The sequence below is a fragment of the Watersipora subatra genome, chromosome 2 (genome assembly GCF_963576615.1).
Source record: "Watersipora subatra chromosome 2, tzWatSuba1.1, whole genome shotgun sequence".
Taxonomy (NCBI): domain Eukaryota; kingdom Metazoa; phylum Bryozoa; class Gymnolaemata; order Cheilostomatida; family Watersiporidae; genus Watersipora; species Watersipora subatra.
The window spans coordinates 61,156,194-61,171,225 of NC_088709.1; the positions used below are offsets into that span (position 1 = coordinate 61,156,194).

The 15,032-nt window shown below is 42.8% G+C and overlaps 1 protein-coding gene across 1 annotated transcript; it reads left to right on the forward strand.

The window, feature by feature from the left end:
- The first annotated feature begins 8,381 nt into the window (after window positions 1–8,381).
- LOC137388413 (uncharacterized) lies at window positions 8,382–10,757 on the forward strand. The gene is made up of 2 exons (XM_068074896.1): window positions 8,382–8,803; window positions 8,981–10,757. The coding sequence occupies exons 1-2, from the start codon at window positions 8,382–8,384 to the stop codon at window positions 10,755–10,757; spliced, it is 2,199 nt and encodes a 732-aa protein (XP_067930997.1).
- Window positions 10,758–15,032: the final 4,275 nt, after the last annotated feature.

Genomic DNA, 15,032 nt, shown 5'->3' on the forward strand with positions numbered 1-15,032 from the left:
TCCATTTGGTACTTATGTTGTAGAAAATTTTGTTTTGAATAGGATGCATTGTACAGTAAAACTATATCTGTTTTTATTATCGAGATTTTGATTAAATACTAGCGGTATATCGGCTTTTCGAAAAATTCATTTTATTATTTCGGGCAGACTATTTTTGCGGTACGATTTTAATGCGGTACTGAAGGAGTTAAGTCGTGCCCATTTCACGAAAAAAACTGTGCACATTTCACCAGTCTATGGCATTGTATAATTGCCGAAGATTTCTGTAATCAATGCAGAAGTACTGAAAAGTAATCGTTTCTTTTATGTCGATTTCAAAGTAACTGACATTTTGGACACTTATAATGAATACTTTGGTATTCCAACTGATGTCCGAAGCAATGAAAGTAAAGGAAATGACGATGATATTTTTTCTAATGATTCTTATGAGATTATTACAATATTTAATTATAAGAATAATAACTCAATTTTATAAGATTTAATTATAAGAATAAGCATTCGAATTTACAAGATCGAAGTATATAGTGACCGATGTTGGGCAATATGTTACTGTTATTAATTTTTCTAAATAGTCTTATTAAATAGATTTTCTAAAAATATATATAAATATCACAACTTCTTGATATTAGTTGCTATGACGTTTTGAAATGTAAACAAAGTTGTGCATTGGTTTTCTATTATTACTGTATTACTATATTAATAATATTCGTTATTCTAATAATAACAGTGCATTTTACCTCTAATATTGCATTTCTCCTATCACGGGGGAGAGATATAAACATATAATATTTTCCTTTCATTATTGCTGTTTGTTGTACATAATAACACCCAGTACATTACAGGTACCTTTGCAGTTATCCTATTGCACTGCAGTGCCATTTGATTGCTAATATTGCATTTCTCAACCATCAGTACCCTTTCTTTTTTCCAACATCACTTTGGCCGTAGGCTGTATGACAACGGAATTTCTAGTAATATGTAGGTGTTATATATTTTTATAGGCAGGGAGGCTGGGGAAGCTTACAGACCCGAAACCGAAGACTTCCTCTCAAGTTATTGATTTGTGTGTCTCAGGAGACAATCTGATCATACCGAGACACACTGAGGAGACAGTGCTATACTATCAACTAAGGTAAAAGCTGATAGAATTAATCACAAACATTGGACTCAGTGGATAGAGTCTTCCGTATGTGCCGAGTATTTTTTGCTCAAGAATGAATCTCTGAAACTATTTACCTCTCATCACACAATACTATTCAGTTTTTTGACTTCCTTACTATGTCTACTTTATCTACATATGCAACAAAGTACTATTTTTACTATGCTAACCACAACTGGTTCAAGATTGTATTACAAAAGCTTTTTAACTGGCATCGAAGAACTTGATCAACAAGGCTATATGTTGTATATTGGTTTTCGGGCACAGTCAAAATTTAACCTTGCACTTTTAATCATGACTCAACAATTTTTAATTTTATAAGCAACAATTGTTAGCAATTTTTGTTTCCATTTTGTCCATTCTTGGGCTTTTTGCCTTACTTTAGCTTAATTTTATATGATGAGCTGTACTACCATATCAGTTTTGGAGTTGTTTCTTCCATTGTTCAGCATTTTTTGAAATGCTTATAGTTGTCTTCATGAAAGAGCAGAATAACCTTCTTGCTTTCATCTCTGTATCCTTTACAAATATTTTCATTATATACCCTTGACTTTGAGCTAAGCTTAAAGGTTCTACACTGTGTCCTATGTTATTTGGAGTCTATATATTTTTTGTTCTCACTTTGATATATACTTTTTTTAATCCTAATAAATTGTTTTTTATTATAGTAGCACTAAAAGTTTCATAGGTTAATAACATTTTATATACACGAAAGGTTTGAACAGGGACACTATTAAAACTTTATACTCAATAAAAAATTTTATCAATTATATTTCAGGTGTGACATATTTCTTAGCTCACAAAATGACTGACTAGATTTATCAAAATTGCTTAGTTTACTATCACTAAATAACCTAGCACAGCATTGAGCTGTGCAATGAGATACATTTAAGCTTTTGCTTTTTGTGGTCACATTCAACCTAGTGCACGTATCTGGCTGAAAGCAGTAAAGTCAGTTAACTCCAAATGCCTTGTCGCCACTCTTTAATACCAACAGAAGTCCAAAATATCATATGTCTAAATATGGAGCTTTTATCTATTTGAGAACCTGAAAGGTGGCTTTACCTATTGCGTATTAATCATCAATTGCGAAAAATCACAGAAAACGTACTCTAGCTTCGGTCCATAACCACATTCAGGATCTTATTGGTCAGTGATCAATCAAATCAAACTTACATTGACATGGTGATGGAAAAGTAGATAGAGAACTTTCCTGAAGAAAACTAGTACGAGATCTTCTGCCTGGAGATACATATAATTAGAATATCATGATTTTCTTCCAATCTGCTGATTTTTTGCTAATATCATGGTTATTTACACTAGCTAGCCTTACACTAGCTAATCTACTGGCTTTACCCACTAGCTTTATCCAGTTTTATGCACTCACCATAATTACCAAGACCACCTGTACTGCCTTGAGTTCAGACACCAATATAGCCTGAGCCTAACTAATCCCATAATAAAATGTGCCCACTCTATTTTTCTTTGTTTTTGGCCACCCCATCACTACCAACAAGCAGACGTAGTAACTTACCTTACTCGTTATGCTCGTTACCTGATTCCGTTAGGGCAGCCTCCACAGGCTATGCCTCTGGCTTGTCTAACCCTGTGTCACCGTCTAAAATACTCTCCTTGTTACTGCCAGCTCCATTGCCAGTCTGCATTGGCTTTTCCATCACCCTTACTTAGGCCGCTACCAATACTTTTATTGTGACTACTGTCACTACCAACACTACTTCCACCAACACTTCCAACACTACTTCCACCAAACACGACTAGCCCAGAGTCCTCTGGTTGGGTCAGTAAGGACTTCTCAACCTCATCTCCGTCTCTTTTGTCTTTACCTCTCTCTCCCTAGTAAGAGGCAGGCTCGACAGGCTTCTTGTGGGAGGTCTCTACCTGAGCTGTAACCGGCTGCACAGGGGATGGCACCACAGAGCTGGGAGTTGACACAGGCCCAGACCTATCTAGCTCGACCTCACCTGCAACCAGTGCAGGTCTGCTACCAGCAATTCTCCTCTGAACCTCGGCTAACTCCTGCACCACTACCTTGAATGCCTTGACATTTTCCAACTCCATGACTGCTGCCTCCCATTTGGCTTTCAGCTTAGCCAATTTCTCCTTCGACTTCTTCCGCACCTCTCTTTCAATCCCAATCAGCTACCTTTTTCTCATGACCTTCTCTGTCTAACATTCCATTGCTGGATACCTCGGCAAAAAAGAGCAAACCTTTTCCATTACAGACACTGGTTTAGCTACTTTCTCAGCACCTTCCCTTACCTCATTGTGACTGTGTTCTCTGTCACACCCCATAAACGCTTGCACATCTATGGTGCCTTGGGCTGTCCCCAGTTGACTACCAATTTCTACGTATTCGCTACTCTTTACTCCCTTGGTTTTGCAAGTCCACCAATCTTGACCTGTGTGACCTTTCTTAACTTCGCTTTCTCTGTCAGACTTATTTGTCAGGTTTTGCAACTCCACATCATCTGAAACATAACTTGATCCAGCAATAATGATTCTCGACAAAAACGGCTCAACTGGCTTAATACTTGTACGATCCTTAACAGGCTCAAACTTACTTTTGCATAACGTGTTTACAAGAGCAAATAGTTTTAGCAGCTTCAACTCAGTTATGCCCAAAAAGTTTGTTTGCAATTCTTTCACCACATGCACTTCAGCATCCATATGCCTGTCTTTACTTTCCAAATGAACTATTACACTTCCAACCACATTTAACTCACTACCATCAGCAGTTTCTAACACTGTCGACAGTTTCTTTAACCGTAGGTTCAACTTATTGGCTGTTGCCTCGGTTAATATTGACACCTCAGCCTTAGTATCAAACGTAAACTCTACATTTACTCCATTAACTTCTAAATACTGCACAATTTTTTGGCCTAGTCAACTGTCATCATCATATTTATCCCTCGAACCAGAGAATGTAACACTTCTGCCCTTACTATTATCTCGGAACCTTTCATCATACCAACTCGTCTTGCGCCTATCCTTATACCTCTCCTCAAGCCTATCTATACTATTGTCCCTGTACCTACTTGACTTATCTTTCGTCTCCCGGGGGCTTTTTCGGCCCCTGTACCTCTCCGTACTGCTATCCCTGCTACCATATTGCTCATAGCTATTATCGTGACTACCTCCTGACCTCCTGCTGCTACCTCGTCTGTCAAAACCTACATCTTCTCCCTTATCCCTACAATAACGGGATACATGTCCTCGCCCTCCACAAGAAAATTATTTAATGGAGGGACAACTCCTCATCTCATGGCCACTACGTCTGCAATTATAGCATAATCTATCTCCACTGCCTTCTCTACCATTTGCTCTATATCTAGAGACATGCCTCTTTCTGCTATCGTCTCTATACTTTCTACTGTCCTTGATATACTCCCGGCCTCTTGTCCCATATCTACTAGTATCATGCTCCTCACTACCATAATACCTTCTACTACTCCTAGGGCTACCCCTAGGAGAAGATCTACCCGCTGAATCATAGCTTCTATCTCTATCATTACTCCTGTGCTGTGCTCGGCTATCAAACTCTGATACCTTTGCCACTTCTCTCTTAACCTCATTTTTTAAGTCGGTACTTCTACCCTCAGTTCTCAAAAATCTATCCGAGTTGTTGGCCATTTCACGAGCACTTAGTGTCTCATGCAATAACGCCCAAGTAAGATTGGCATTCTTAATTAAATCTCTGCTTACTTCTCTATCTCTCAACCCGTTAACCGCCACTATAAGGGCAAACCTTACCCAATCATTATTGTTAGCCACCTCTGCATATCTGCTCAAACTCTCTACCCGTTGTAAATATTCTCTATCACTTTCTCCAAGTGCCTGCTTAGCCATCAGAAACTTATGCCCCTTTACGAACATACTCTCTTGTCTACCATAATAATCCTGCAAAACCTCCACTGCCTCTTCATAAGTAGAATTTACACCACCTATGTTAAACCCTGCACCCCTCAATACTTCTCTACCACTGTGCCCAATAGCTCTCAATAGTGGCACTAACCTAGCTCTACCTCTCATAATAGGTACTGTATTGCCATCCTCATCAGCTACATAACCTCTCTTCTTGACAGCAATCTCAATACACAAATTCATCTCCTCTATAAATCTCTCCCACGAATCATCACCGTGCTCACCGAACACCATCTTTGGAAAACCACTCTCTTTCTCTACACAACACGATATATCTCTTGCCACAAATCTAATCTACCCCACTCGTATAAATTTAATGTAATTCTCACCTCCGAACACCTAATAAATATTTACACCTCACCAACACCGCTGCTTCACCGCTACAACACCTCACAACACAACCCTACCTCACGTCACCTCACCCGCATGCCCGTGAAAGGGTCTAATCAACCGTTTAAACTTAACCCCGTAACCAGAAAAATGTTCGCTAATGATAACACAAAAAGAAAAAAATCAGAGCTTCGTCAACTGCGCCATGTTGTATAAATCAATGTACTCACATGTACTGATGTGAAGATGAAGAAGAGCCTCTGTCTTTCGTTACACTTTCTTATATTCTCCCCCATACTGCCTTACACTAGCTACTCTACTAGCTTTACCCACTAGCTTTATCCAGCTTTATGCACTCACCGTAATTACCAAGACCACATGTACTGCCTTGAGATCAGACACCAATATAGCCTGAGCCTAAGAAATCCCATAATACAACAAGCTACTAATGGTTTTCCTAAATGGACAACAATTGCAATTTAAAAAGAAAGTTTCTTTAGCAAAAGTAAAATTGTACGAGTGTGCCAACTATAAATATACTTTAGTGCATTTAAAAAAGCATCTTTTGTAATTAGAGTGCACACCTCTCAAAATGGCTTTGATTTTTTTACAAACTGAGCAGAGAAATATTGGTAGCAAAAATTGTGAGTTAGTAGTCACGTGGTGCCCGCCGATAGCTCGGAAGGGTTCGTGGGCATGCGCCACCGGACGAGTAAGAACGGCCATGTTGTCATTGGGAATCCAAGCTCCGTTCGCGTAGCTTGTGACTCTGTGCTGTCGTAGCGAGAAAGGATTGTTAAAAATCTTTCTGAGTCTTGGTGACTCGTGAGTAACCCTACTGGTGTAGTCTGGCACTACGGTGTTTTCTGGTAAAACGTGTAGGTGGAGTAAGGGTGACATAAGGGGAGGTTTTGGAGTGTCACGGCTGGCAGTCTGGCACTGCGTTATTTTACTTAGTAACTTACAAGCTATTTCGGCTTATATGTTTGTATTTACTTTGCCTTGTTGTTAGGTGGTGCCACTCAGCTGGGCTGAGGTGAGCACGAGCGGGCCATGAGCGCGCCCGGGAGCAGCCAAAAGGCTGAGCCATCTACCGATGGCAGAGGTGGTCAGCCACCCGAGGGCGCCGCGGGCGCTGTAACAGTGCCGCTGGTTTTAGATGCCGCTTTTTTAGCGAATCTGATGAACCAGGCACGAGGGCCTATTTTAGAAAGGCTGAGCCGGCAGATGCAGCCATTTGCCGGTGATGGTGCGGTTGAGGTAACCGCATGGCTCTCGCAGTACGAGCGACTGTGTGAGTTGGAGCACATTGCTCCGTGCACGCTGATTGCGTACATGCTCGATGGCACTGCTGCCAGAGTGCATGGGCGCATGAGGGTGGGCGACGCATCCCAGTGGGATGTCGTGAAGGCAGTTTTGACTGCCAAGTACGCCATGCCTCGACAGGAGGCATGGCGTCGCTTTGTCAGCTGTCGACTCGAATCCGGGGAGACAGTTGACGTGTACCTGGACCGCTTGGAGCGTCTCGGCGGTAGACTGGGGGTGACGCTGGAGGACCTGGTTTTTAGGACCAAGTTCTATGAAGGGCTGCCCGAGTCAGTCTACGAGTGGGCAGTTACGCACGATCAAGCGTATACTGCTGACTTTGGTTCAGTGCTGAACCGAGTGAGGGGAAAGTTGGTTTCCCGGAGAGCTGTTGAGGGTCGCCCCTCAACAATTAGCTCAGCGGCCAGTTCTGGTAACCGGCCGGCGACTGCTTCTGGCAAGCAGTTGGGGGTTGCTTCTAGCAAGCAGCCAGGAAGCAAAGACAGTTGCTTTCGATGTGGGGGTCCACACCGGGTGAAGGACTGCCCACGTATTAAGCGGCCTTCGTCTGGTACGGGGGCGAAAAAGACCTCTTCTGGCAAGAGGGTCGGGTGTTTCCGGTGCGGCAGCACGGAGCACTTTGTACGGGATTGTCCTGTACGGCCACCGCCTGGGGCGGCGGCAGGGCTCACGGAGGATGAGCCGGGTTTTCATCAGGAGGATGCAACTCGGGGCGCCGCATCCTCTCATATGGACATCGTGTAAGCCAGGCTTACGAGGGGTCCCATAACATCAGGGGGACCCGAGGTGGCGTTGGCGTGACAGGGGGAGGCTGGAGGTCACATGCAAGCAGTAAGAGTGTACTGCGGGACAGTCCTTGGCTGTCCGGGGCGACTGGCGAGCCTACGACGAGCAGTCGTATGCCGGTCGTTCGAGCAATTCTGAATGGTTGCGGTTTTCAGTGTCTGGTTGACACTGGAAGCGAGAGGACTCTGGTAAGTCCGCAGGTGTTGACAGGCTCAACCCGACTTAGGCCGAGCCACCCGCTGTTGACAGCGGATGGTAAGGCGTCTCATGTGAAAGGTCAGTGTCGGGTGGTCGTCGGTGTACAGGGACACTGTTTCGGCGTTACGGCACTCGTCATGGACAAGCTGTGCAATCTTGGGGTTGACTGCTTGCTGGGTGGCGACGTCATTGATCACATGGGAGGCGTCACTGTCCGTAGAGGAAGTGATGCGAAGTATTCGGTCAGGGGGGGAAACCCTATCAGAACGGATGCTGTGGAGTACCTGCTGGGCAGGATACTGGGACTGGCTGCGCATGCGGAGTGGCAAGGGTGGCAACGTTGTCGGGGTTGGGTGGTGATCTGGTGTCACTGCGAGTCGACGACCCCGATTTTGTTGCCACTTTTGCCCAAGGCCGATGGACCGTTAGCTGGCGGTGGTCCGGGGAATCTCCGAAAGGACTGCAGACCCGGGTCGCGGAGTACAAGTGTACTCGGGCACCTAACCTGCATGAGCGGTACTGTGCTGAAATTGAGAGCTGGATTTCAAAAGGTTGGTTGAAAAGGTGGAGTCGGCCCATTGAGGGTATTATCCCCCTTTTGGCTGTGTTCCAACCAACGAAGGATAAAGTGCGACCAGTCATGGACTACCGTGAGCTGAACGCGTTTGTCGAGAGTCACACGGGAGGTGACGCGGTCGCTGTGCGCGGCGAGAAAATTCGAAAGTGGAGACAGTTGCGTGGCAGACTTGGGGTAGTTGACCTCAAGTCCGCGTACCTACAAATCCATGTTTCGGAGGACCTGTGGAAATACCAGGTCGTGAAGTATAAGGGGGTCCCTTATGCGCTGACACATTTAGGCTTCGGGCTTTCGTGTGCGCCTAGGATCATGACCAAAATCCTAGGCAAGGTTCTTTTGCTCGACGAGCGGGTTCGACGAGGGACTGACCACTATATCGACGATATAGTGGTGCAGGAGTCTGTGCTTGGCGTGGAGGAGCTGAGGAAGCACTTTGCTAAGTATGGACTGGTGACGAAAGAGCCGGAGGGCCTTGATGGAGGGCGGTTGTTGGGCATTTCTCTGAAAGGAAATGCTCGTGGACATTTGCAGATGTCGAGGGGAACTGCACTCTCCGAAATTCATCTTAAGCCAGCTGGGCTGACCAAGAGAGAGCTTTTCTTGTTTTGTGGCTGACTTGTCGGTCATTACCCAGTGGCTGGGTGGTTGCGGCCCTATTGCAGCTTCTTGAAGCGGCTGGGATGCAACGGAGCCTGGGATGCCCCTGTTGAAAAGGAGATCAGCTCGCTAGCTAGTGAGCTTTACACAAGGGTATGCCAGGAGGACCCTGTTAGGGGTCCGTGGCACGTAAGACCGGACGGTTCGGTCGTTGTGTGGACAGATGCTAGCTCTCTGGGCCTCGGTGTGGCAATCGAGGTTGATGGCAGCATTGTTGAGGATGCGTCGTGGCTGAGGAAGGAGTCAGACCATTCACACATCAATGTTGCCGAATTGGAAGCTGTGGGACGAGGTGTTAACCTGGCTATTGCGTGGGGGTTCAAGACCTTCACCTTGGCGGTTGACTCTCTCACAGTTGTCAATTGGATGTCAAATACAATCGACGGGCGCAATCGTGTTCGCACGAAAGGTGCTGTAGAGATGCTGGTGAAGCGTCGGCTGGGGGTGATCCGTGATACGATCACCCAGTACGGCCTATCGGTCACTATGCGTCTTGTACCTACTGTGGAAAACAAGGCGGATAGGATGACGAGGGTGCCCAAGAAGTGGCTCGGGCATCGTGGGATGAGTGGAGGCGAGGCCGAGAGCATGGCTGCTGCCATCTTCACCGGCGAGACCCTCGGGGATGCTGTGTGGGCGGCTCATTTGCCTCACCATCTGGGTGTCGAGAGAACACTGTACCTTGCTCAGCAAGTACGCAGTGACTTGACACGGGAGCAGGTCAAACGCGAGCTGGCTGGCTGTGAGGCCTGTCAGCGCGTTGACCCGGCTCCGAGAGGTGAGAACCTCGTGGAAACAGGCAGCTTGGCTGTCGAGGGGAACTGGTGCCGGGTGGCCATAGATGTGACTCACTATGGCGGCCAGGTGTTCCTGTCCATGGTTGATTGCGGGCCGTCACGTTTCGCTATCTGGCGCCGCTTGCCAAGTGAGACGGCAGCGCACATCGTGGCTCAGTTACGCATGATCGTAATTGAGCGAGGGCATTGTGACGAATTGTTAATGGACAATTCCATGGCGTTTAGGTCAGCAACTGTTGCACAGTTCGCTGACGAGTGGGGGATTTCTCTGAGATTTCGTGCCGCTTACGCCCCGAGTGGCAACGGAATCGTTGAGAGGAATCACCGGACAATCAAGAGGATTGCCGAGAGGGGAAGAATTAGCCCCGAGGAGGCAACGTTCTGGTATAATATCACGCCTCGCAAGGGTACAGATGGGGGTTCGGTACCCTCGAATAATCTGTATCGATATTCATGGCGAGTGCCTTTCGACGTCAATCTACGCGGGTTAGATGAGGTCAGTCAAGGCAAGTTTGCTGTCGGCGATGAGGTGTGGGTGAAACCCTTGACTCCGTCGTGCACTAGGCAGTGGGCACCGAGAGTGATTACCGGAGTCGTTTCAAAGCACAACGTGTGCGTGGATGGCATGCCGAGGCATGTGAGGGATGTCCGCAAACGGCGGTTTGGCACTGACCGTAGTAGAGAAAACGGCATCCATGAACTGGTCGAAGACGGCCGGCCTAATCTAGATAGGTTACGCGGTTCTGCTGCTCCCCCACCGCCTCAGCTGCATCCCTGTGAGGTGGCTGAGGTCTCGGAGGGGGATGTGGAGGACGGTCCTCAGACTGCTGAGGATGAAGTTCAAAACATGGATGAAGAGCCTCAGACTGCTGGGGTTCCGTCAGGGGATTTAGATCCTGATGAACCTGAGCTTCAACCGTTAATGCTCAAGCGGTTGCAGCGAGAGCGACGGCGTCCCCAGTATTTGGATGACTATGAGGGATAGCTGGTAGCTTCTTAAAAGCTGGGGGAAATGTGAGTTAGTAGTCACGTGGTGCCCGCCGATAGCTCGGAAGGGTTCGTGGGCATGCGCCACCGGACGAGTAAGAACGGCCATGTTGTCATTGGGAATCCAAGCTCCGTTCGCGTAGCTTGTGACTCTGTGCTGTCGTAGCGAGAAAGGATTGTTAAGAGTCTTTCTGAGTCTTGGTGACTCATGAGTAACCCTACTGGCGTAGTCTGGCACTACGGTGTTTTCTGGTAAAACGTGTAGGTGGAGTAAGGGTGACATAAGGGGAGGTTTTGGAGTGTCACGGCTGGCAGTCTGGCACTGCGTTATTTTACTTAGTAACTTACAAAAATATATTAGAAAATGTGATTCAGACTGGCATACATAAGTGAAATTCAAACTTGTTGCACACAATCATGTACCATGAGTCAATATGAGATGTACAATGTTATATCAAACACCGATATATCAAAAATGTTGAGATGCTAAATGAGGAGCCACAAATACATAATTGTTTACTAAGTTACTAATGAGTACACCAAAAAGTGTTTTTTGCCAAAATTATTTGTTGTTTTTTATTGTTTGTTTGCTCATTCAAAAGACAAATCTTTAAATCATTGTTGAAACCAGGTCAGGTCACACGATTGTCTATGTCTACAAGCGAACCAACTACATGTATATACCCAAAATTCTGACAACCATTCAGATAGCATCAACAAATAGTTATTCCACCTAACTTACAGTGAACAACAATGCAAAAACATGTCAAACCTTTCCAAGATGCTTTAGCACAAAGTACATGTAGCTATAAATAAAATCACACAAACAATCCACCTATGTCAAAGCAAAAATGCACCAGACAACAAGATGTCACGTCATACAATTCTGCTTTCAAAACTGCCAAAAGATGGGCTTAAAGAATTTATATCCCAATTTATGGCACAGTCAATAAATCTTCCCTTGCCAGTTGCCATCTACGCAAAGTATTCAACAGCTGAACTATGAAGTTTAGCTGCTCAGGCTTTCAACACGTGAAATGGTATTAGATGCAAACAATAAAAACTTATCAAGTGGAAATTTACTAATCAAATTGTCAAAACATTCAATTCTAAAAAGCAACTGCTGCCAACTTTAAAAAAATTACCAAAACAAAAATGTAATTTATTAAGCCATTATAATAAAATAAATCACACAAAAGTCAGAAAGTCACATAGATTGGGAGATAATTCACTATCAAACAAACTAATCAAAAGGCTTAACTAAACAATGCAGTCACAAACAATTGAACATAACTAAACAAAAACACATGTAAACTGACCGGACTATCGCTAGAGATAATACAAACTGGAAAATAATAAGACGTGTTTAACCATACAGAGATAAAACAAATTGCTGTAACTTCTACATACCTGAGCGATCCTACATCGTTTACCAATTCCAACTAACCCTATTAGGTAAATGACAGGAGTTATCCTCTTCTTGCTAGCATGACAGGAGTTATCTACATACAAACCCTTCATCGGATTCATTTCTGTAATTTGTACTTACGTAACACTATTTAATCACTTGCGAGTTTGGTCAGAAGAACTTTGTTGCATAATATATGTACACGTTTGTAGTGACTGTTAGCTAAATTAATATTTTCTCCTCATAAATATATTATCAATTTCCTGCACAGAATTTTTATCTCCAGCGAAATTTTCTTTAGTTAGCAGTTTAGCAATACTACATATGTAGTTGGGCGTGCACTATATATTGAAACCAATGCAGTGTATTCTTATGAGATATTTTGCATAGACTTGCAATAACTTTAATATGCAATGCATGTATCAAAGTGCCTCAACTTGGTATGTCCTGGTTTGATGCAAATAACTTTCATACGAGTAATTCCCTGTTGATGCAAAGCCTCTGTGACTTTTAAAAGTTCAAAAATATCATTTCTCAAACTAGCTAGTCTAGCTGGCTCAAGTCATTTGCAGCATCAAGCTGCTAAAAGTGATATCAGTTTTACTGATGTTGCTTAGACTTCTTTCATCAACTGAAAACAATTAGCAAGGCTAGTGGTAAATCAGTCATCAATTTTAGTCATATTTACTAAGAGCTGATGTTTGAGTAATAGCGTGCATTAAACATACATTAAATTCAATCAACTGACTTTGCCAAGTTTTAAAAAACACCAATAGTGTTTTATTGTAATATAACAAGCATACAATAAGTTGACTGACATTCCAAAAAAGCATACAATAGTTCAAATTGCAATACAGGGCGCAGACAATGAATGGACTTTGGCACCAAAACATGTAGATGAATACGCAGATATAGTTATAGTAGGTTGATTAACTACAAAATACTAAGAAGAATATTACAATATTTACGGTAATACAGTTTTCAACAAGTCATTATTTCAAGATACAGTAGGCAAGCAAAAGGGTTCTGTGAAATCACTCTACACTTGGGCTGATCTTGCGCAAACAAAATGGTATAAAGATTCTTTTTACCTTAGAAACATATTCAGGATTTAAAACCGCGTAAAGGGCAATGTTACCCACTCCATATAAAGCTTGCAAACAGTACACTACCTGTATAAATGCATACAATACTAGCTCTTGTTTAGGAAACCTAGTAAAGTATACTGGTAGAATAGCAACCATCGGAGCAACGGTCATATAAAACATAACAATGGTTCCTGTTATGTAGCGCGAGGTGTTAATCAACAGCAGATCTTCTTTTTGTAATGTTCGTTTTTTCATTCTTTTTATTTCTCTGAACACTGCTGTGAGACATAGTGTGGTGACTATTAGTGAAAAAACAAACATTGCATTTACTGAGCCCAGAACAGCTATACTTTCTGACAACGGAACATTCGTATTGCTTCTTCCATTGAATAAGCAAACGAGGTCAGGGAACACAACTGTGGCAGTAATTTCTACTATGAAGTTAAAAATCCAAATTGCTACTGACACTTTGCCAATGTTGTTCAACGGTTTGCATGTTTTGTATTGAAATGCCTTACAGATGGCGTAATACCTGTCAATACTCGCTAGTGTCAGAAAATCGTATCGACATTTGCTAACAGCCAATAGAACACCTTGCATGCCAGTGTCTGCATAATTACGACTTGGCTGAGATATAGTCCGTAAAAGTGGACTGACGTGGAGAATATGGCCACTGGTAACAATAATATCAGTTAGTGACAGATTAAGAAGAATTATGAAATAGTTTTGCTTGGGCAGTTTTGCGGTTGTACCTAAGATACAAATATGAATGACATTCGCAACAACAAACAGAATGTTAAAAAATATTGTTATTGCAGAGTAAACAGAATTATGCCCTTCGCTAGAACATGATGCATCTAAAGTGGTGTTGTTCATTATGTATGCGTTAGCCTTGATTCTGGAATTGACGGTTCTTGTACTGAACAGATCTTCTGCAAACAGAGTGTATATAATGTACGGTATAATATAATAGAGTTATCATCAGCAGTACAAATGTTCATCATCTACCTAAGTTTAGTGATAATCAAGTTTTCATACCAGCTGATTGTATTCCTAAAGTTTTTAAAGTTTGTGTTTGAATTTACAGATGCAGTCATCTCTATCTGTTATCAGACACGGTTAACTGTTTTTAAACATTCAATGTTTGAACTCGGTGTAAACATTTACACAACTTTGCATTCCATTTATACATCATGTAAAACAACAACGAAATAATGATAATAATAATATTTGCTGTAACCGCACCAAACCAAAAACGTTTTATTCTACTTCAGCCTCCATTTATCTAATATTTTAAGAACCACATCAGACATTATAACTAATACAGTCAAACTCTACATACAAAGCATGTTTTTTCCAATACTTTCTTTTGACATTAGGACCACATTTAAGTTAATTATGTTCAAGCAGATACAAGGATAGAGACAACTGCACGTAAGACTGGTCAAACTTTGTGTCAACAATTAAATATGAGTTGTTCTTTTCACATGCGTAGAAGGAAATATGTACATGCTGATTCTTTGTGGTAGAGGTGATAAAACATACACAACTAAAATGTTGATTGAGAGAAAAGCTTAACTTGATCTTGTTTAGAAAACATGGAGAATTAAAATTAAATAATTTGACTTTTCCATATATTTTTATGGTTGTGTTTGATTGTATATAATATTTTATAATGATTTTTGTATAATTTAGCCTAATTTTTTGCTTCTTTACCTATTATATCTGTTTTCTTTATTTGAGAACAGTATTGTTTCCTTTTTTTCAGAACTATTAC

Coding starts and splice junctions, on each gene's coding strand:
- LOC137388413 (XM_068074896.1), top strand. CDS start 8,382: ATGGACTACCGTGAGCTGAACGCGTTTGTCGAGAGTCACACGGGAGGT. Junction 8,804..8,980: donor GAGGGCCTTGATGGAGGGCG/GTTGTTGGGCAT, acceptor GCCCTATTGCAG/CTTCTTGAAGCGGCTGGGAT.